The sequence below is a fragment of the Nerophis ophidion genome, linkage group LG01, assembly GCF_033978795.1.
Source record: "Nerophis ophidion isolate RoL-2023_Sa linkage group LG01, RoL_Noph_v1.0, whole genome shotgun sequence".
Lineage (NCBI taxonomy): Eukaryota > Metazoa > Chordata > Actinopteri > Syngnathiformes > Syngnathidae > Nerophis > Nerophis ophidion.
Genome location: NC_084611.1, coordinates 27,939,584 through 27,963,856, shown reverse-complemented (window position 1 = coordinate 27,963,856; position 24,273 = coordinate 27,939,584). Strand labels below are relative to the sequence as shown.

The 24,273-nt window shown below is 36.1% G+C and overlaps 1 protein-coding gene across 2 annotated transcripts in view; it reads right to left on the bottom strand.

Annotated features, from left to right (window-relative positions):
- Positions 1-297: 297 nt before the first annotated feature.
- The window catches only part of efna5b (ephrin-A5b), a 270,599-nt gene continuing 246,623 nt past the window's right edge, over positions 298-24,273 (bottom strand). The window contains exons 3-5 of one of the 2 annotated variants that reach the window (XM_061900211.1): positions 21,309-21,374; positions 20,947-21,027; positions 298-10,664 (exon numbers count right to left, since the gene is read on the bottom strand). In XM_061900211.1, coding sequence (XP_061756195.1) covers positions 10,543-10,664; positions 20,947-21,027; positions 21,309-21,374 — 269 coding nt within the window. In that variant the 3' untranslated portion in view covers positions 298-10,542. The remainder of the gene's footprint in view (positions 10,665-20,946; positions 21,028-21,308; positions 21,375-24,273) is intronic. The other variant, XM_061900220.1, reaches the window with a different exon arrangement.

The window sequence follows — 24,273 nt, the reverse complement described above, 5'->3', positions numbered from 1 at the left end:
AGCCATGACATTATGTTCTTTACAAGTGTATGTAAACTTTTGACCACCACTGTATATTACAAGGCAATGAAGAAAGCGTACACAAAGCTCTTCATGTCCAAACACCGCAAAAACAAGCTTTAAAAATATAAGACGGATGGATACAAATATTTTTAAATTTTGACCATTTCAAAATAGCAGTTTTTACCCAGGAAATAATAATTTCTAATGTGGGAAGAATTGAACAGCATCTTGATTTTTTTTTTTTTTTTAAAGTATGATATTAGGGAAAAAAAAACACAGCATGAATCACGTTAGTCATGTTTTTTCTGTTTTATTGTATTACTCATAGATGCTCAGACACGTGTATATACAAATACAGATGCTTTTTTTTGTCCATTTTTCGGTGGTTTATATACTGTAAAAAGAGCGGGTTCGGAAAGTTTTGCCCACTGGTGACAAAGTGGGCGCAGGGTACAAAGAGGAAAGGAGCGCGCCTGGTGCGAAGTGAGTGGGGGCATGGGGGGATGCGACACAATCACGAGAAGACAAAAATGACCTTTGACCCCTGGTTATTGTGGAGGAAGGGGGGGTGGGGCGCTCTGCACTAGTTCTTAAAATGGGCGACATCTAGGCCAGGGTTGTTAAAAAAGGGGAGAAGAAGCCTGTTTTGTTGACCTGTAAAAAGCACAATGGCGGAGAGCATCTAAGGCATGGGAAACACTCTCGGCTGCCAAAAAAGAGGGGAGTCACTTCCCATTTTACGGTGGCAGCACCACATGAGAAACACACACACACACACCAAAAATCACTCCGTAGTAAATCACACGTCCACGTATGCACTCCCTCTGTACGCACTCCTCCCGAGAGGCCAAAGTAGAGTCTTTGTCCAGGGGGGGGCAAAAAAAACAAACAAAAAAACAACATGGCCGAGCCCCACCCTGCAAACGTCACAACATAGTCTGGTGGGGTCTTTTTTTGTACAGCACTGACAAAAAGTTCCGTGACATCGCTCGAGTTTCAGGGATGCAAAATAACTCACCGTGTGAGCTTTAAAAAAAACAAAAAAAAAAAACAAAAACAAAAAAAAGTAACATATTCTAAGTAACAAAAACATTTTTTTAGAGTTATTTGGACGGTATGGGAACATATTCTAAGTACCCTAACCCCAACCTTAACCTTATTAATGGAAGACTTAGTTAATGGTTTACTGGTTGTATAATAAGGCCATGCAGAATAAGGCATTAATAAGTACTTAATAATGACTAATTAAGAGCCAATATGTTACGAAGTTGCATGTTAATAAGATTCATTGATTGATTGATTGATTGAAACTTTTATTAGTAGATTGCACAGTTCAGTACATATTCCGTACAATTGACCACTTAATGGTAACACCCGAATAAGTTTTTCAACTTGTTTAAGTCGGGGTCCAACTAATTAATGATGAATATGTTCCTCATACTAAAGTGTTGCCAAATTTAGTTAATCAATATTACCTCTTAATTAGTCATTATTAAGTACTTATTAATGCCTTATTCTGCATGGCCTTAGTATTTAACCAGTAAGCCATTAACTAAGAGTCTTCCCTCAATAACCTCAGAATAACCCTTGTATGTTCCCCTAGTGTACAAATAACTTAAGTTATTAATTAAGTCGGTAACACTTTAGTATGGGGAACATATTCTAAGTAACAAATAAATATATTTAGAGTTATTTGGACACTAGGAGAACACCTAACCCTAACCTTATTGAGGGAAGACTCTTAGTTAATGGCTTACTGGTTGTATAATAAGGCCATGCAGGATAAGGCATTAATAAGTACTTAATAATGACTAATTAATAGCCAATATGTTACTAATTTGCATGTTAATAAGATTGATTGATTCTTTTATTAGTAGATTGCACAGTACAGTACATATTGCGTACAATTGGCCACTAAATGGTAACACCCGAATACGTTTTTCAACTTGTTTAAGTTGGGGTCCAACTAATTAATGGTGAATATGTTCCCCATACTAAATTGTTACCAAATTTAGTTAATCAATATTGCCTCTTAATGAGTCATTGTTAAGTACTTATTAATGCCTTATTCTGCATGGCCTTGGTATACAATCAGTAATCCATTAACTAAGAGTCTTCCCTCAATAACCTCAGAAGATCCACAAGTGTCCAAATAACTCTAAAATTAAGTCGGTAACACTTTAGTATGGGGAACATATTCTGAGTAACAACAAATTTAATTTAGAGTTTATTGGAACACACTCTAAGTAACCTAACCCTAACCTCAACCCTAAACCTAACCTTATTGAGATAAGACTCTTAGTTAATGGCTTACTGGTTGTATAATAAGGCCATGCAGAATAAGGCATTAGTAAGTACTTAATAATGACTAATTATGAGCCAATATGTTACTAGTTTGCATGTTAATAAGATTGTTTGATTGATTGAGTGATACTCAATAAATATTCCGTACAACTGCCCATTAAATGGTAACACCCGATTAAGTTTTTCAACTTGTTTAAATCGGGGTCCAACTTAGTAATGGTGAATATGTTCCCCATACTAAAGTGTTAATTATTAGTTAATTATTATTTTTTATCATTATTTCTTCGGTCAGTGGTCAACAAAATAAACAATATTTTGTTTATTTATTTTTTAACAAAGTTCCTCCAACAATTCCGCCTTCAGTTCCTCCATCACTTAAATGACTAATTAAGAGGCAATATTGGCTCTTAATTAGTAATTATTAAGTAATTATTAATGCCTTATCCTGCAGGGCTTTATTATACAACCAGAAAGCCATTAACTAAGAGTCTTCCCTTAATAACATCAGAATAACCTTTATATGTTCCCCTAGTGTCCAAATAACTCTAAAATTAAGTCGGTAACACTTTAGTATGGGGAACATATTCACCATTAATTAGTTGCTTATTAACATGCAATGTTCCACATACTATAGTGTTACCAAATTTAGTTAATCAATATTGCCCTTAATTAGTCATTATTTAGTAGTTATTCATGCTTTATTCTGCATGGCCTTATTATACAAGCAGTAAGCCATTAACCAAGAGTCTTCCCTCAATAGCCTCAGAATTATTGCTTATTAGTAACCCCTAATGTCCAAATAACTCTAAAAATAAGTCGGTAACACTTTAGTATGGGGAACGTATTCACCATTAATTAGTTGCTTATTAACATGCAATGTTCCCCATACTTAAGTGTTTCCCCCCAAAAAAAACGAACCAAAAAAGAAAACCATAACTAAAGAAGAAAAAGCCAAATAAAAACATTTTTCCTGCATGTCGTTAAATTCATGCGCATGCCGCCTCGTCAAACCGCCTGCTTCTTTCTCATGCTTACACCCCCCGCCCCCCTCTCACCCCACGCTAAAAGCATGAAACAAACAAACAAACAAACAAACAAAAAAAGCGTCCGTAAAAAGTTAAGTCCTAAGCATTCCTCCTGAAGATGGCGCCGTTGAACATGTTCGCTCCATCGCAGCACGCCGTGTTGTCGGAAAGCACTCAACAAAAACCCAGAGATATTGACATGTTTACCTATTTTTCTTTCCTTTTTTTTTAAAAAAAAACGACATAAGAACCAAATTAATACTTTAATATCAAACACTATTTACAACAAGGAGTATTTTTCCTAATAATAATAATAATAGTTCGAATCATCATCATAACAGTAATAATTATACAGTTTTAACAATGATCTTTATTTCTTTTTTTTTTTTTTGTCCTCCAGAATGTACAAAACAGACGCTAGAAGCTACCACGACATGTTGGATGGTTGACTACCTCAGGATACACGGTATCCACCTTTTTTTAAGTTGATCCTCATTTCCCAGGTTTAGGCTGCGTAACGCGGTAAAAACGTGGTGACAAAACCACAAAAAAAAAAAAATAAGGAGCTAAATAACCGGCAGAGTCGACTTGAAGCTGGTTTTGCGATAAAAATGTCTGGTTCATCTGCGCTCATTTTGGCTTTATTGTTTGTGAATTCAATGGCCGTAAATCCTGTAAATAACCCGACAAGTTATAATCGATAAAGGCAAACAAATGTTTTGTACGAAGGGTGTACTAGGGCCACACCGAGAAGGAAAAAATATGAGAATAAAGTCGTAATTTTGCAATATAAAGAAGGTTTAAGAATAAGGTCGTTATAAATTATTTTATTTTGGCCACCCATCCAAATGATCAGAATCAGGTGCACCAAAACATTTTGGACAATTCCATGCTCCCAACCTTGTGGGAACACTTTGGAGCGGGCCCCTTCCTCTTCCAAAATTACTCCGCACCTGTGCACAAAGCAAGGTCCATAAAGACATGGATGACAGAGTTTGTTGTGGATGAACTTGACTGGCCTGCACAGAGTCCTGACCTGAACCCGATAGAACACCTTTGGGATGAATTAGAATGGGAGACTAAGAGCCACAAAATCAGTGTGTGACCTCACCAATGGGCTTTTGAAAGAATGGTGTAAAATTCCCATAAACACACTCCGCAACCTTGTGGACAGCCTTCCCAGAAGAGTTGGAGCTGTAATAGCTGCAAAAGGTGGACCGACAATATATTGAACCCTATGGGTTAGGAATGGGATGGCACTTCGAGGTCAGGGCACAAATACTTTTGGCAATGTAGTGGCATGAAAGCAGAAATCTTTTTTTTGTTTTGGATGCAAACACGTGTCGACTTTAACTGGAATTTTGTGTGCATGTTAACATCATCAACTGCACGAGAGCCAAGTTGGGCTATATTTAGACCTGCTCAGTGGCCTTGTGGTTAGAGTGTCCGCCCTGAGACTGGAAGGTCGTGAGTTCAAACCCGAGCCGAGTCATACCAAAGACTATGAAAATGGGACCCGTTACCTCCCTGCTTGGCACTCAGCATCAAGGGGGTTGAATCACCAAATATGCTCACTGCTCCCCTCACCTCCCAAGGGGTGAACATGGATAATTTCACCACACCTTGTGTGTGTGTGACTAACATTGGGACTTTAACTCTAAAAGCAGGAAAAAAACTTTTGAATGTAGTTGTCCATCCATTTTCTTATTCCTTTTGGGGTCGCAAGGGACGCTGGTGCCTATCTCAGCTACAATCGGGCGGAAGCCGGGGTACACCCTGGACAAGTCCCCACCTCATCGCAGCGAATTTAGTTGTATTTTTTCAAATTTTACTGAAATAAAGTTGTCATTTTTATGAGAATAAAGTTACAAAGGTAACAATATTATTCAGATTAAGTGGTAAACTATCTTGTCTTTCTTCATATGCAGTACAAATGAAAAAGTTGTAATATTAAAAGAATATAGTCACACATTACGATTGTATTCTTTGAAAACGTAACATTTCTTTCCAGAAGTAGCATTTGATTTTCCTTAATTACAACAAAAAAATACAACTTTAAATGATATGGTGTAAAAGTGTTCTTGTTTTACAATTTTTTTTATAATACTATATAATTATTCTTACAAAGTTTTGCTGTATTTAGTAGTTGCATGTAATATTGAAGCTGAGTTAAATAATGTTAGTATCATTGATGTGAATAAATGTTGTATAGCTAAAAGATCAAATTATTATGAAAATCCTGTCATATTTTTTTTAAGAAACAGTCTTAAAATAATATTAAGAAATACAATCATATATTATTTGAAAATGTAACATTTCTTTCCAGAAGTAGGATTTGATTTTCATTAATTACAACAAAAAAGTAGAACTTTAAATGATGTGGTATAAAGTGGTTCTTGTTTAACAATTTTTTTTTCTGGTAAAATTATAATACTATATCATTATTCTTACAAAGTTTTCCTGTATTTAGTAGGTGCATGTAATATTGTAGCTGAGTTAAATACTGTTAATATATTTGATGAGAATAAATGTCATAGAGCTAAAAGATGAAAGGTCAAAATATTATGAAAATCCTGTCATATTTCTTTTTAAGAAACAGTCTTAAAATAAATTTAAAAAAAACAAACATATATTCTGATTTTTTTCTTTTAAAATGTTAAATTTTTACCAGTTTATTGCAACATTTTTTTTTCTCCAAAAAATGATGACATTTAAAATGATGAATGTAGCTCCCCCGCACCTTCAGAATTATATAATGCCCATCTTACATAACCATATTTTTCTGGTAAATTTGTAATAATTTATTCGTCAAAAATGTCGCCTTCTTCTCCTGCAGTGTTTAGAAGTAGTACTGTATGTCGTATTTTGAATTAAAGCTTTTGTTTTAGGAAAAAGGTTTCGAGTTGAGTATTTTCTTAAGTCATTATATTACAAAAATAATAGTCATCATTTTATGAGTATAAAGTTGAAATAATACAAGATAGGAAAAAATATAAGCAAAAATTTACAATTGTGTTTCAGAAAAAAATATATAGTTATATTACAACTTTATTCTTTTAAAATGTAAAAGTCCCATTTTACCACTTGAGTCCTATAAATTGTTTCATCGAAAATATGACTGTAAATATAATGCTATTCTTATATGACTATAATTTTTCTGTTGAACTTGTACTAATTTATTTTTACGGGTTGCCCTAATTCATGTAGTATTTAGTAGTACCACTGTAGGTAGAAAATAGTATTTTTTCCAAGAAAAGTTTAGTTCTATTTTTTGAGGCAATATTACGTATTACATTATGTGAGATCTGAACCGAGGATGTCGTTGTGGCTTGTGCAGCCCTTTGAGACACTTGTGATTCAGGGCTATATAAATAAACATTGATAGACTGATATTACAGAAACAATGGCCTACGTTTATGAGAACAATGTTGTCATATTACAAAAAAAATACTACAAAATCTAAGGGAAAAAAAAATATTACAAGAATAAAGTCATATATTACATATTTTCTCTAACTTTACAGACTATATTCTTGTATGATTATGATTTTAATATTTACTTTTAACACGTTTTTCCTTCAATTTAGTGTGGCTCTAACACGGGTTCGTACATCACAATGATTTTGTGATTTTCCCAGTTTCGTCGATTTTCAAATGGTATTCACGTGAAGTATTTTCCTACTTTTATGAATTAATTGGACTACGTTCAGTTCACTCCTATGTCTCCTGGACCCTCCCCCGGAATTCCATTTTCTCTCACTCACCACTTCCCTCCAACAGCAAGGTCAGTGGTGCCTTAAAAGCCCCCCATGGATGAAATCTACACTCCTTCCCCTGAGACCCCCGTACCCCTTACCCCTTCCTTCAAGCCTTCCGCCGTCTATTCTTAATACCAGAAATACCCCCCCCTTGCCACAACATGGGGTCCGCATGCCTGTCATTTTGAACCTCATTAAGGAGTCACTTAAACCGGTAACACTAGGAGCCAGCCAGGGTGGACATACGGGTTTTTCTTTGTTGTTGTTGTTGTTGGACGGCCTATTTGGCACACATGTCTGACAGGAAGTTGTTTAATTGAAAGATTTGTCCACCTGTGTCGTTACACACACAGACTATTTGATTGTAAGCGCTGTGGAAAGGACTAATGTGCATTGCTTGGAAGTAAACACAATGCATCAGTGCTGTAGCAGCTGCAGCCATTAGTTTCGTTCTTTTTCTTTCCCTTACGAGCATTAGGTCCAATCTTTGGATTCGAATGCAGATGCACGCTAACATTGACGGAGAGAACAATTCTTTGTGCCGGCTCGCTGGACACAAAACTAGTGTGACCGCAGCCGTGAAATTGCGACTTCTAAAAGACGATCGATCCACCATCTGCAAGCGGGTTTTGGAGGGTCTCTGTTTTTACTGTCTGTTGATTTTAAGCATACTACTTTTTTCCTATGCTTTGAACCCGGCGGCTTATAAAAACAACGCGGCTAAAAAAGTGGATTTTTCTTCGCTGACGGCCACAATGCAAATAATTTTCATTTTTAAACACAAGCAGACACAATAATAAAGGCGTGCTATTGTTGGTGCTGTGGCGCCATCTTTTGGACGGGTTTGCTAACTACAGTTTCTTCTGCTAAGTGCAGGGGTGTCAAACTCCTTTTAGATTGAGACAAATCTACTCCCAAGTGGGCCAGACTAGTAAAATCACGGCATGATAACTTAAAAATAAAGACAACTTCAGGTTGTTTTCTTTGTTTAAAAATAGAACAAGCACATTTAGAAAATTTACAAATCATAATGTTGTTGTTCTTTTGTTTTTTTTTACACTTACATGTTGCGGTTAATAGTATTCTACCTTTATTTTTCATTATTTATACTTTCTGAATAAATCATATGATAATATTCTTCAGTCAACTCATTAGTGTTCATTTTTAATCTATCAAGATGAAAAAATAATATCAAAATCAAATTACAGGATGTTATTTATGTAGTTTGCTTATTTTCCTTGACTGGTGCTCTAACATCATGTGGTTAATTTGAATTTTTTTTACATGTGTAGCATAATCTACAGAGATACAAATAATTGATACTGTGACATCTAGTGGACACATTTAAAACAGCAGTTTATTTCATTCAAAAATGTCGGCTTATTTTTACACTTAGCAAACTCATCTCGCGGGCCGGATAAAACCTGTTCCTTGGTCTTACGTTTGACACCCCTGGTTTAGTGCTTTGAACCGGAAGTACAAGTGCCGTCACGTCTTCTAGTCGTCCCGCGCGTTTTTTTGCTCGAAAAGATTCTTCATTCATCACTCCGAGCAACGATTGTTAAAACTGAAAACAAACTAAAACTAGTCATACTTATTATAACCGTCCCATGTGTGATCTCTGTAGGAGTGTTTTCATGCATATTTGTACGTGCTATCGCAATGTATATAAGCTAGCGTCGTAAGCATTAGCCAATATGCTAACACATTTTTACGAGTGTTTGCGTTAGTATCGTTAACCTACAATGTCATTCTTTTTGCATTACTTCAGTTTCACAAATTCCTCGGTAAATTCACCAAATCGTCACCGTGGAGTTATCAAGTCTGTTGATTGATTGAAACTTTTATTAGTAGATTGCACAGTACAGTACAATTGACCACTAAATGGTTACACCCGAATACATTTTTCAACTTGTTTAAGTCGGGGTCCACGTTAATCAATTCATGTTTAGCTGACTCGGGAGCTAGCTTCCGCAGCTACACAATGACTTGTGTTTTGTTTGATCCGCCGTTTTACTGCCGTGTTACAGTTTGGAAACATTTAAGGTGTGTATATAACACATTTCACATCATAAATATCTGCAGCTTATATAACGGTGCGGAAAATATACGGAAAAATATTTTTTTCTTCTAAAATTTAGTGGGTGGGGCTTATATACCGGTGCACTCTATAGTCCGGAAAATACGGTAATAAGTTGTTGATTCATTGAATATTCTGCTTGTTGTGTGAAATTATAGCATTGTCGAAGGAACATGTCCGACTACACCACATCCACCCCTATGGTGGCAACTTATTCTGCTAAGTACAACACAGGCATGGAAGCAGGACTTCAGAACATTCCGGGAGGAACAACAGTGACAAATAAAACGAGTCCATTCCTAGATTTCGCCCAATAACTGAACCTCTGTCGCAGTGACTCTCAAACTGTGGCACGGGTACCATCTAGTGGTAATCACTTCATTAAATATCCAAACACGGTGTTACTGTTCAAACTGTGTGTGATTTTAAAATGGGCAAAAAAAAAATTAAATATACTTGGTGAACAAAAACCTCCGCCTTGTTTTGAATGAATACTTCGGCCACTTACGCTACTGTATTTAGGATTGGTTGTTATGGTACTTGGTGAGACAAGTTTGAGAACCACTGCTCTATTGTGCCCCCTGGAGACCAGTAGGTTAAGGTGCAGGCGGCGTAGATTTTTCCAGTGCTGTGGTTTCCGGTTTCAACCAACCATACACGAACCGCGAGAGCGTTAGGTCTAGGCCCGACATGCAACATGTTACAAAAAGCTTCCAAAAAGAGTTTCATAATAATAATAATAATAATAATAATAATAATAAAGATTTGCACAATAAATGTTGTCAGTCCCCAGAAGGACTCCAATGGCACCCTGACTTTAAACTAATCCCACTTCTTTTCCCTTCATCTCTCATTTGCTGGATCGGCAACACTTCTTGCGAGGTCTCGGGACAGCTAGCTACTTGCTTATGTACAAGTTGTTCCTAAGCGCTACAGTCTTCACTCTCCTACTGCTACTGAACACAACTTTGCACGAATCGTAGTGACTTGTGCGTGCGTGTGTGAGAGTGTGTGTGTGTGTGTGTGTGCGTGTGTGTGTGTGTACTGCAATGAGTAAACATGACGCTGTCATGGGAAAGTAAGAATTGTTAAGTGTCAAAAAGTCAAAAACCAAAACGAAAATTAAAAAAAAAACAGGATTTGGCATCGTAGGTTTGCGGGCGAAAAAACGGGCGACGTCCGCCCTGCTTTTCTTCCCCCCGTCCCACTCACATCCTGTTTTGGGAGGAAAAAAAATTGGGGGATTTCTTGGGGTGTCCAAACGAGCAAACACCTCGAAAAAAATTCCCGCCCCCTTCCCCTGCGACCTCGGGCAGATTCATTCAGGCCACGCTGGGTGTAATAAATGTGCCCCTCCGGGACAGGCGGGGGCGCTATAAGAGCGCTGCCAGGCAGAGCAACAGCGACGCCACGAGTGGACTCGATGCCGGCAGGTGCGGCGCCGCGTTTGTCTCCTCGCTTCGGGAGGGCTCGGCCGGCTCATGGCTTGTGTCGTCTGAAAGATCGGAAAAAAGAACATACAGTTTCATGTTAAATAAATACGACTATTTCAAAAAAGAATACAAATCAGACTTAGTTGTTGTTTAAAGTCTTTCTACAGGGCAGTGATTCTCAAACTGTTCCAACAAATAATCAGTGAAAGTACAGTGTTTTATTTTGCTATATTCAAACACAGTGTGACTATGAACATCTTGAACACTATTTTTTCCTTTTTTATTTTTCTTATTGAGACAAAGATTATTTACCGTATTTCCTTGAATAGCCGCCGGGGCGCTAATTAATTTAAAACCTCTTCTCACTCCTGCGCCTATTCAAGGCATGCGGTAATAGTAAGCAGGCGCTAATGACTTTAATACCTCTTCTCACCTCTGCGCTTACCAATGGCATGCAGTAAAAAATAAAGTGTGATGTGAGGATACCATCACAAAGAGCACATTGAATACAAATAACATTATTGTGGTTATCATTTTCAGCACTGACTGCTTGGAATAACCTTCACTTGACGCATGCATTTCGCTCCTTCCATCGTCACACGGACGAGATTGGAAGGCATACTGGGTGATACAAGTTACACTGAAGGTTGTGATATAAACAAGTTTAACACTCTTACTAATATGTGCCACACTGTGAACCCACACCAAACAAGAATGATAAACACATTTCTGGAGAACACCGGCTCTGTAACACATTAAAAACGCAACATAATAATTACCCAGAATTCAATGCATCCATGACTCATACTGCTTTTATTATACACCCGCTAGCACCAAACCCTGCCCACCTTAACTGACGCACGGTTGGTCCTGGCGAGGTGTATAATATAAGCAGTAGGAGTCATGGATGCATTGCAGTCTGGGTAATTCTTATGTTGCGTTTATAATTTGTTACAGAGCCGATGTTCTCCAGAAATGTGTATGTCGTTCTTGTTTGGTGTTGGTTTACAGTGTGGCACATATTAGTAAGAGTGTTAAACTTATTAATAAGAGTGTTAAACTTATTAATAAGAGTGTTAAACTTGTTTATATCACAACCTTCAGTTTAACCGGTGTGGTTGATGAACAAGACCCCTGGTTTACACAATAGTACAAGCAGTAAAAAATTCTTTATGTCGTGTAATTTCATTATACATTTCAAAAGAGTTTTGCGGCTCCCATTGTCGTTGTGAAATGGCTCAAAATGGCTGTTTGAGTGGTAAAGGTTGCCAACCTCACTGCCTCTGCCATTTTGTAAATGACGACAGGGGAAGTGTCACTTGTTACGTCACGAAATTGACCCGGCGGTAAAAGTAAGTATGCGCTAATAATTTTGGGGAGCAAGTTTGACCCGGCAATAGTTCAAAGCAGGCGCATATTACATGCCCTGCGGCAATTCAAGGAAATACGGTATGTATTTATTTAAATGCTTACTATGGTATATTATTTATTTGTTCACTGTTCTGTTACAGAGGACAAGGAAATTGGATAAAATTGCTATGGTATGAAAAGTGGTAGGATTCAATAAGCTCTGCTTCTGCCTACTCCTTTTCGGACGTGCTGTAATTAACTGGAATGTGTGATGCATTACATTGTATCGATTGCATGTTCAAAATAACCTGAAACTGAACTGAATCCTTTTAATTTGCTGCCCTTTTCCAACCGGTTTCAGTCCACTTTAAATAAACTGAAACTGAAATATTCAAACTGTCTGTAATGTTGCAGTGTCCAAAAACATTCAATATCATTGTTATATAAAATCTCTAACTTGTTTTTAATGAATACTGAGGCCTACTATGCTACTGTATTTTAATGTTGGTCAGTATATGGGGAAATGTGGAAACAGTTTGGGAACCACTGCTCATAGGGATCACTGGCTCACGTATGCGACTTTATAAGACATTTGGCGGATTAGTGGATTCTGAGTTGCCATATGAACTTGGGTTGCCAGGTAAAAACTAACACTGTGTTATTCTCCCTGCTAAGTGGACATCTCCTATGAGCCGGAGGGGAAAGGAGCCGGACCATGCAAAGGGTGGGTGAAAGCAGACATGACCAAGCTTCAGTGCAGAAATGCGTTACAGGGCGCGGCTAATGTTTTAATAACCCTTTTCATGCAAGCATAGTGGAGGAATGGGGCATGAAAGTGGGACAGGACAGCAAGGAGAGGAAGATGAGCTGATGTTCAAAAGGCGTCCTCACATGCACGCATACACTATAAAATACGACAAATATGAACGGGAATGTAACATTCTTGCTTTTACATGAATAGTACATTTTAGGTATTTGAAATGCAGTTTACAGTCTGCATGCTTATTTTGTTTGTTGCCAGCAAATCACACAATTTCTCAAATTCCTCAAAAAAATATCATATTTTGTAGCAAAAAGATGTAGTTGTATGTTTTGGAAGATAATCATTAATGTTATGAGTGATTTTCCTTTTCATGTTGTAGTACAATAAGAAATGACAAAAAATTGGGTTTTAATTAGAATTTTTTTTCAGTAATAATGCAGTTTTATTCTTGTAAAAATGTGTTTTCTTAAAAACTACAACATTAAATCAACATTATTCTTGTAATATTTAGTAATTAAGGAATCTTGATTAGTAAAACCCACCACTTCGAATGCCAAAATTCCTCAAAAATAGTCATATTTTGTCTAAAAAGTTAACTATTTGCAGAATGAATAATTTTTTTAAAGATGTATTTTTTAAATACAAAATATATATATTTTCAGGGGAAACATTTCAATGAGTGGAAAAAAATAATTAGGTTTAAATAAAACTTTTCTTCTACAATATTGCAGTTTTATTCTTGTAAAAATATGTTTTCTTAAAAACTACAACATTAATCAGCTTTATTCTTGTAATATTTAGTAAATAAGGAATTTTGTTTAGTAAAACCCACCACTTCTAATGCCAAAGTTCTTCTAAGTTCCTCAAAAATAGTCATATTTTGTCTAAAAAGTCAACTATTTGCGGAATGAATAATTTTTTATAGATGTTTTTTTAAATACAAAATATATATATTTTTAGGGGAAACATTTTAATGAGTAGAAAAAAATAATTAGGTTTGAATTAAAACTTTTCTTCTACAATATTGCAGTTTTATTCTTGTAAAAATGTGTTTTCTTAAAAACTACAACATTAATCAGCTTTATTCTTGTAATATTTAGTAATTAAGGATTTTTTTTAGTAAAACCCACCTCTTCTAATGCCAAAGTTCTTCTAAGTTCCTCAAAAATAGTCATATTTTGTCTAAAAAGTCAACTATTTGCGGAATGAATAATTTTTTATAAATGTTTTTTTAAATACAAAATATATATATTTTTAGGGGAAAAATTTTAATGAGTAGAAAAAAATAATTAGGTTTGAATTAAAACTTTTCTTCTACAATATTGCAGTTTTATTCTTGTAAAGATGTGTTTTCTTAAAAACTACAACATTAATCAGCTTTATTCTTGTAATATTTAGTAATTAAGGATTTTTTTTTAGTAAAACCCACCACTTCTAATGCCAAAGTTCTTCTAAGTTCCTCAAAAATAGTCATATTTTGTCTAAAAAGTCAACTATTTGCGGAATGAATAATTTTTTATAGATGTTTTTTTAAATACAAAATATATATATTTTTAGGGGAAAAATTTTAATGAGTAGAAAAAAATAATTAGGTTTGAATTAAAACTTTTCTTCTACAATATTGCAGTTGTATTCTTGTAAAAATGTGTTTTCTTAAAAACTACAACATTAATCAGCTTTATTCTTGTAATATTTAGTAATTAAGGAATTTTGTTTAGTAAAACCCACCACTTCTAATGCCAAAGTTCTTCCAAGTTCCTCAAAAATAGTCATATTTTGTCTAAAAAGTTAACTATTTGCAGAATGAATTATTTTGTATAGATGTTTTTTTTAAATACAAAATATATATATTTTTAGGGGAAAAAGTTTAAGAAAAAATAATTAGGTTTGAATTAAAACTTTTCTCCTACAATATTGCAGTTTCATTCTTGTAAAAATATGTTTTCTTAAAAACTACCACATTAATCAGCTTTATTCTTGTAATATTTAGTAAATAAGGAATTTTGTTTAGTAAAACCCACCACTTCTAATGCCAAAGTTCTTCTAAGTTCCTCAAAAATAGTCATATTTTGTCTAAAAAGTCAACTATTTGCGGAATGAATACTTTTTTATAGATGTTTTTTTAAATACAAAATATATATATTTATAGGGGAAAAATTTTAATGAGTAGAAAAAATAATTAGGTTTGAATTAAAACTTTTCTCCTACAATATTGCAGTTGTATTCTTGTAAAAATGTGTTTTCTTAAAAACTACAACATTAAATCAGCTTTATTCTTGTAATATTTGGACCCGTTTCATGTAGCGTTAAAACATAATTCTCATATTTGGACTTTTCCTTGGAGTAACCCGACTCCCCCCATGTTTTATGTTGCTCTATAACTATATTTGAAACTTATTAATTCTAAACATAATTATTTTCTAAAGTTTGTTCATGTTTTATCCAGTCTGTATGTATATATGGAGAAAAAAGACAAAAAAACATGTGAATACATTTTCAGAATGTTGAGTAAAACCCACCACTTCTAATGCCAAACTTTTTCCAAGTTCCTCAAAAATATTTTGTCATATTTTGTCCAAAAAGTTATATATTAGCAGAATTAATTATGTTTTAAAGACATTTTTGTTATTTACAAATTATATGTTTTCATGGAAAAAGTTGTAATATGAGTAGAAAAACAATAATTAGGTTTTTAATTATAACTTTTCTTCTGTAATACTGCAGTTGTAGTCTTGTAAAATTTGTTTTCTTAAAAACTACAAAATTAAATTATTCTTGAAAAATTTGGACCAGTTTCATGTAGCGTTAAAACATAATTCTCATATTTGGACTTTTCCTTGTAGTAAACCCCTCATGTTTTATGTTGTTCTATAACTATATTTGAACTTAATAATTCTAAACATAATTATTCTCAAAAGTTGGTTCATGTTGTATTCAGTCTGCATGTATATATGGTTAAAAAACAAAAATAAAAAAACATGTGAATACATTTTCAGAATCAGAATAACAAGTACTTTATTAATCCAAGAGGGGAAATTAAGACATTTTAAGTAAAACCCACCACTTCTAATGCCAAACTTTTTCCAAGTTCCTCAAAAATAGTCATATTTTGTGCAAAAAGTTATATATTAGCAGAATTAATTATTTTTAAAGATGTTTTTTTCATTACAAATTATATTTTTTTAGGGGAAAAAATGTAAAATAAAAAATGTTTTAATTACAAATTTTCTTCTGTAATACTGCAGTTTTATTCTTGTAAAATGTGTTATCTTAAGAACTACAAAATTAAATCAAAATTTCAGAATTTTATTCTTGAAAAATTTGGACCTGATTCATGCAGCGTTAAAACTTAATTCTCTTATTTGGACTTTCCCTTGTAGTAACCACCCTACCCACATGTTTTATGTTGTTCTATATAATATATGTAAAACTTAATAATTCTGATCATAATTTTTCTCTAAAGGTGGTTCATGTTTTATTCAGTCTGCATGTATATATGGTTAAAAACAAACAAACAAACAAACAAACAAAAAAAAACATGTGAATACATTTTCAGAATCTTTAATAAACCCTGAGGTGAAATTAAGACATTTCAAGTAAAACCCACCACTTCTAATGCCAAACTCTTTCCAAGTTCCTCAAAAATAGTCATATTTTGTCAAAAAAGTTATATATCAGCAGAATTAATTATAATTTAACGTCTTAAGGGCCAAGCTGTTTGTTTACATGCTTTTTTTTATTTCTCTTTGCTATTTGGACTTATTGGACCCTAATTAGAACAAAAACTAAGAATCCTCTTTTGATATGATGTAGTCCATAAGTAACAAACGTGTACTTCATGTTTAGTGACATGCTAATTCTTATTTTTACACTTTTTTTTCCAAACTCCATTGTATTTTATACTCTTCTGACACCACCAGATGGCAGTATAAGTGTCCACATAAGTGGCCATAAGATCCCAATTCAGTAGTGTACAGAATTTTGGAAAAAAGAGCTAAAAGGTGCTGTCCACGCATGTGGCCACTAAGGCCTTTAGAAGTTGTAATTTAATTAAAAAATATATTTTTTCAAGGGAAAAAGCGTAATATATATGAGTAGAAAAAAATTAGGTGTAAACAATAAATATTATGACGTCACACTGATAAATTCGATATTAAAAAATAGCTGCGATAACCGGTGAGAAAGCAACAATGCTCCAATGAGTAAGATTACAGAAAATGTTGTGTAGGTGGGTTAGGGTCAGCAAATCAAGCGCTCCTTTTCTCCTACATGCCGTGCTCAATGTAAAGAAAATTGGCGTTGATCGTGTAGGACTTCTTCACTCTTCTAGAATCATTTTTTTTACGCACTATTTGCACCGAATGTGTTGCAAGTATTCCACAAGGAGGAGGAAACATCACACTTCAACACATCTAACTTTATCAGCCACACCAAACGCCAGCATCGCTACTATGCCAATAGAGGTTATTGTCGCTGTCAAATTTAGTGAATTTTTTTTTTTTTTAAGGATTTTATTTGAAGATTATTCTCAGGGCATTGAATCCATCGCAGCTGGACTGTTTGGTTTGTCTTGGAAGACATTTCGCCTCTCATCCAAGTAGGCTTCATCAGCTCATGCTCATAGATTTAGATTGGTCAAATCTAATCTAGCGGGAAGGAGGGAAGTTCAAACCCCGGCCGAGTCATACCAAAGACTATAAAAAACGGGACCCATTACCTCCTTGCTTGGCACTCAGCATCAAGGGTTGGAATTGGGGGTTAGATCATGAAAAACTTTTCCCGAGTGCGGCCAACGCTGCTGCTCACTGCTCCCTTCATCTCCCAGGGGGTGGAACAAGAGGATGGGTGAAAGGCAGAGGGTAATTTCACTACACCTAGTGCGTGTGTGCGTGTGTGTGTGTGTTTGTGTGTGTCTGACTATCAGTGGTAATTTAACTTTAAGCCATCTATGTTGCAGTTGAAAATCATCCCTGAACAGAGGAGGTTGTCTGCGACACCACCTATCTCCCACATACAACACTGTTCTTTCAACCATTCGTAAAAGACTCTGCAATTTAGCCTCCAACAAATACCAGGAGTTAGAAACCTTCTGGTCACGGAATGTGACCAAAATGCCATTTGTGACATTTGTTTACAACTAAATGGAATGCTAACGTGGGTGATTCCAACTATTCTGGACTGGTAGTAGTCGATCCACAGCGATCATTCTGCCACACGATTCTGAAGAGGGAAAATCACACTTCAAAGGCTGTCGTTGGCTTTGACAGTAGAATTGCTCGTTTGCATCTAAGCAATTGTTTTTCCTACTACAATAGGTGGAAATCACCCTTGGCCAGGCACACCCTTCTGGTTTTTGTAGTATAGATATAGGGGGTTTTGGCATCGGCCGCTAGACTAGATCTGACCAATCTACAGTCGTCCTCAAAAGTTTACATGCACATTGTGTCATGGCTGTCTTGGGTTTCCAATAATTTCTACCATTCTTATTTTTTTGTGATAGAGTGATTGGAGCACATACTTGTGGGCCACAAAAAAACGTTCATGAAGTTTGGTTCTTTTATGAATTTATTATGGGTTTACTGAAAATGTGACCAAATCTGCTGGGTCAAAAGTATACATACAGCGATGGTAATATTTGGTTACATGTCCTTTGGTGTGTTTAACTGCAATAAAGTGCTTTTGGCAAGCTTCAGGCAAGCTTCCGGTTGAGTTTTTGACCACTCCTCTTGACAAAATTGGTGCATTTCAGTTAAATTTGTTGGTTTTCTGACATGGACTTGTTTCTTCAGCGTTGTCCAACGGGGTTTAAGACAAGACTTTCCTTACTTGTTCAAGTCAATGATTCGTTTTTTTCAGATCTGTGCTGAGTCCCTTTGACTTTCCCATTGTTGCGTTTGTAACAGAGTCCAATGACTGCATCACATGAGCCCTATTTAAATGAGCTCAGATAAGTCAACAGGTGTCGTCAATCATAATTACTCATGTGAATTTCAGAGGCCATGCCTTGAAGCTAATTTGGTCAGCAGATTTGGTCACATTTTCAGTAGACCCATAATACATACATAAAAGAACCACATTTCATGAATGTCTTTTTGTGACCAACAAGTATGTGCTCTAATCACTCTACCACAAAAAAATAAGAGTTGTAGAAATGATTGGAAACTCAAGACAGCCATGACATTGTGTTCTTTACAAGTGTATGTAAACTTTTGACCACGACTGTTAAGTCTAAGACTAGATCTGACCAAGCTAAGTCTATGAACATGAACTGATGTAGCCTACAGAAGTATTGGCACCAGCCGATAGACTAGATCTGATCTAAGTTTGAGATTAGATTTGACTTTTATGAATTTCTTATGGGTCTACTGAAAATGTGACCAAATCTGCTGGGTCCAAAGTATACATACAGCAATGTTAATATTTGGTTACATGTCCCTTGGCAAGTTTCACTGTAATAAGGCGCTTTTGGTAGCCATCCACGAGTTTCTGGTTGAATTTCTGACCACTCCTCTTGACAAAATTGGTGCGTTTCAGCTACATTTGTTGGTTTTCTGACATGGACTTGTTTCTTTAGCATTGTCCACATGTTCCCATTGGGGTTTAAGTCAGGACTTTCCTGCCTTGTTTAAGTCGAAATTATTTTTTTCTGATCTGTGATGAGTTCCTTTGACTTTCCCATTGTTGCGTTTGTAACCGAGTCCAACGACTGGATCACATGAGCCCTATTTAAATGGGCTCAGATAAGTCAACAGGTGTCGTCAATCATAATCACTCACATGAAGTTAAGAGGCCATGCCATGAAGCTAATTACGTCAGCAGATTTGGCCACATTTTTAGTAGACCCATAATAAATTCATAAAAGAACCAAACTTCATGAATTTTTTTAGTGACCAACAAGTATGTGCTCCAATCACTCTATCACAAAAAAATAAGAGTTGTAGAAATTATTGGAAACTCAAGACAGCCATGACATTATGTTCTTTACAAGTGTATGCAAACTTTTGACCACGACTGTTAGTCTAAGACTAGATCCGACCAAGCTAATTCTATGAACATGAACTGATGTAGCCTACAGAGGTATTGGCACCAGCCACTAGACTAGATCTGATATAAGTCAGAGATTAGATTTGACTTTTGTGAATTTATTGTGGGTCTACTGAAAATGTGACCAGATCTGCTGGGTCCAAAGTATACATACAGCAATGTTAATATTGGGTTACATGTCCCTTGGCAAATTTCACTGTAATAAGGAACTTTTGGTTGCCATCCACAAGCTTCTGGCAAGCTTCTGGTTAAATTTCTGACCACTCCTTTTGACAAAATTGGTGCATTTCAGCTAAATGTGTTGGTTTTCTGACATGCACTTGTTTCTTTAGCATTGTCTACATGTTCCCATTGTGGTTTAAGTCAGGACTTTCCTGACTTGTTCAAGTCGAAATTAGTTTTTTCTGATCTGTGCTGAGTTCCTTTGACTTTCCGATTGTCGCGTTTGTAACCGAGTCCAACGACTGCATCACATGAGCCCTATTTAAATGGGCTCAGATAAGTCAACGGGTGTCGTCAATCATAATCACTCACATGAAGTTAAGAGGCCATGCCATGAAGCCAATTCGGTCAACAGATTTTCTCCCATTTTCAGTAGACCCATAATACATACATATAAGAACCAAACTTCATGAATGTTTTTTGTGACAAAGAAGTATGTGCTCCAATCACTCTATCACAAAAATAAGAGTTGTAGAAATTATTGGACACTCAAGACAGCCATGACATTGTGTTCTTTACAAGTGTATGTAAACTTTTGACCACGACTGTAAGTCTAAGACTTGATCTGACTAAGCTAAGTCTATGAACATGAACTGATGTAGCCAACAGATGTATTGGCACCAGCCACTAGACTCGATCAGACCAATCTAAGTCCAAGACTAGATCTGACCAATCAAAGTCTATGAGCATGAACTGAGGAAGCCTACTGCGAGGTATTGGTACCGGCCTTTAGACTATATCGGATCTAAGTCTGAGATTAGATCTGACCAATCCAAGTCTATGCGATCGATTGAATGCCGTGTATGAATGAGAACATTCCCAGACATTTGAAGCACTACAAACAAGTATGGCGGCGTATGAGTAGCATGAGTTGATGAGCATCATGCAGGGCTGTGAGAGGAGCACACAAGACAAATGAATGAATGAAGAGAGTCAAAAAACAAAAAGCAGGAAGCCATACTAACCTCGTGGTTCTAACGTATTGTCTACTTTGTCGTTTACATCAAAAACACGGTCATGTACACCTATAGTTCTCACACAGCTGTCTATAAACAGAAGATAGGGAGAGTGAAATCATCATTAGATAAACGCCAGATAGACATTTGAAGCCCCCCTCTCAGCCCCCGTCAAGCAACAAAGCTCATGGCAACAGTCAGATGAGGTACTGTTCTGGTTTTTGTTTGTGTGTGTTTTAAAAAAAAACAGTTCTTAGCGAGTAGCAGCATTTGTGAGACAAATGAAAGCGGCATGTCGGGACAGCGAGCACAAGCCTCGTCTCACACACAAAGTCTCTACTTCAGTAGGATGCAAGTGCAAAAACACTTACTTGCTGGTCGGACGAAAACTTTCAGCTTCAGGCAGGTTTTCTTCCCGTTCTCAGCCACGGTGGAGGCTGAAAGATACATTCAGAGTGGAAGAGGATTATTAAACCACACGATAATGACATGACAACAACATACACAAATGACAAGAGGAAAGATGTACGTCAAAAGAAAGTGTATACAAGTGTGTAAATACTTCCATCCATCCATCCATCCATTTTCTACCGCTTATTCCCTTTTGGGAACAGGCTGGCGCCTGTCTCAGCTACAATCGGGCGGAAGGCGGGGTACACCCTGGACAAGTCGCCACCTCATCGCAGGGCCAACGCAGATGGCCAGACAACATTCACACTCACATTCACACACTAGGGCCAATTTAGTGTTGCCAATCAACCTATCCCCAGGTGCATGTCTTTGGAAGTGGGTGGAAGCCGGAGTACCCGGAGGGAACCCACGCATTCACGGGGAGAACATGCAAACTCCACACAGAAAGATCCCGAGCCTGGGATTGAACCCAGGAAAGCAGGACCTTCGTATTGTGAGGCAGACGCACTTACCCCTCTGCCACCGTGAAGTACTTCTCTTGTAAATTTTAAACTTTTTCCTCATGAAAATTGCACCTTTATTCTGGTGAAATGACTCTATTCTCGTAAATATTCAGACTTTATTCTGTGTTAAATCCACGATTGCACTGCAAAAAGTCAATGTTCAAAAACAAGAAAAAAAAAATACAAAAATTAGTGGTATTTTTCTTGAACTAAGTAAAATTATCTGCCAATAGAAGAAGAACATTTGGCTTGTGAAGACTTTCCAAAACAAGTAAAATTAGCTAACCTCAATGAACCCCAAAATACCTTCAACTTAATAATTTCTCACTAATAACAAGTGTACTTTTATGTCGAAAAATGTTCCTAAATGAAGTAAATGCTCAAGCCATTATCTTGACATAATGATATGCGCTCGGCATTACATTCTTTAAACCAGCAAAATTATACTAAAAAGTAATTTATTTTTCTTAATGGGAGGCAACAATGCAGCCGCTTGTTACTCTCGGGGTCTCCTAGGCCATTGTGTGTTATACTCAATGGTTAACTGGACATCTTTATGTGCTCGACGCTTCAATCATTGGTATGTTTTCATCAACAAAACCATTCTTTGTATCACTCCATCTTATCTATATTGTCTTTTAACAAAAAAACAAGAAAGTCACAATCTTTGTTTAATGAATGTTCTTCAATTTGTCATCCCCAGAGTAAGAACTGAACTGGGCAAGTAAGCATTGAGGTTTTCTGCAGCGAAGGCTTGGAATAACATACAATTGAATATTCAACTTCAAACCCTTGTTACATTGAATTAGTTTAAAGCTTCTGTGAAAGGATTGCAGTCTACCCTGTCTGTATACACATGTGTCATATAAGCAAGTTTTAATGTTGTAAATTTGGTGTTTTATGTGTTGTTTACTGTTTTTTAATTTAACCTTGCTGCTGCCCTCTTGGCCAGTCTCCCTTGGAAAAAAAATGTTTGATCTCAATGGGATTTTACCTGGTTAAATAAAGGCTAAATAGATCAAATAAATATGGTCCAAAATGTATTTTACCATATGTTAAATGTTTAAATATTAACCGTCAGTTTACTGTACTGTGCCAACTGTACTTCAAAAAGAGTACAGATCTTTTCTATTGTTTCATTGAAAATAAAATAGCGAAGTCTATTTGGCTGTCATCTGTTTTAATATGAGACACGATTGTGTCGAAGTCATGTTTTTTTTTCATGCTTAAAATAAAAAATATTACTTTAAAAAACATAGTTTTATACTTGTGAGTGTTGATGACACAGCTTTGCAACAGTTGATATTCTAGTTTACAGCATGTTTTACTCAATATAGGTCATAAAATCTCAGCAACAAGCTCTAATATCTTACTGAGATCATTTAGGAGCAAAACACTTAAAACAAGTAAAACACTAATATAAAATCTTCTTAGTGAGAATAATAATCTTATCAGACAGAAAATAACCAAATCCCCCCTTATTTGAGTTATTTAATCTTATTTAGATTTCAGTGTTTGAAGTGTGTATATATCGGCATCGGTTGATATCGGAATCGGTAATTAAGAGTTGGACAATATCAGAATATCGGATATCGGTTAAAAACCCATTATCGGACATCCCTAGTATGTATATATTACTCATGTTGTAAATACAAATCTTTATATATCTCTACAAAGGCTGGTCCTAAAGAGGTAGGTATTATGCGGAGGTCTCAAGAAGGTAACAAATACACGAATGTGTGTGTGTGTGTGTGTGTGTGTGTGTGTGTGTGTGTGTGTGTGTGTGTCGTCCACTAATGGCCATGCAGCGAGGCACCAGGTGTTGTCTCCTGTACGACGAGGACAGGGGGGTGGGGTTCAAACACATGTCAGTCAAAGTGCAGTGAAAGCACAAAGTGTGCATCCATCACCATGAATGATGGTCAAAAATACACACCAGAGCTTTTGTGTCAGAACCTTAAACACACACAAAAATCAGTGCGCTGATGTATTTTACCCGCCGTACTTTTGTCTGATTTCACAGCTTTGCATGTTCTTTTCTGCTCTTGATGCCTGTGAGTATCTACTGCTGACGTGCACATTTTCTAATTCAATATAAGATCCTTGGGACATTCTCCCATCAGATACATTTCTATAAATTTCCACAGCTCATCAAGCTTTCTTGCCGGGTTTATCCCTCCCGACCGCTCTGTTAGTGCTAATGTTGCTGCTACATCAGCTTTTATCTGCTCCTCAGTCACGTGTCAGCGTGCACGAGAGGTGACTGGAGATCAAGATGCTCTTTTTTTTTTTTTCTCCACAGACGGTAGACCTTATAATGGTGATTTCTGCAAGATACACTAACGAACCTTGGTATTTTTCCACCGTTGCACATAATAGCCGACTAGCACATGCACACACAGCCTCCAGATGTCTTATCTTC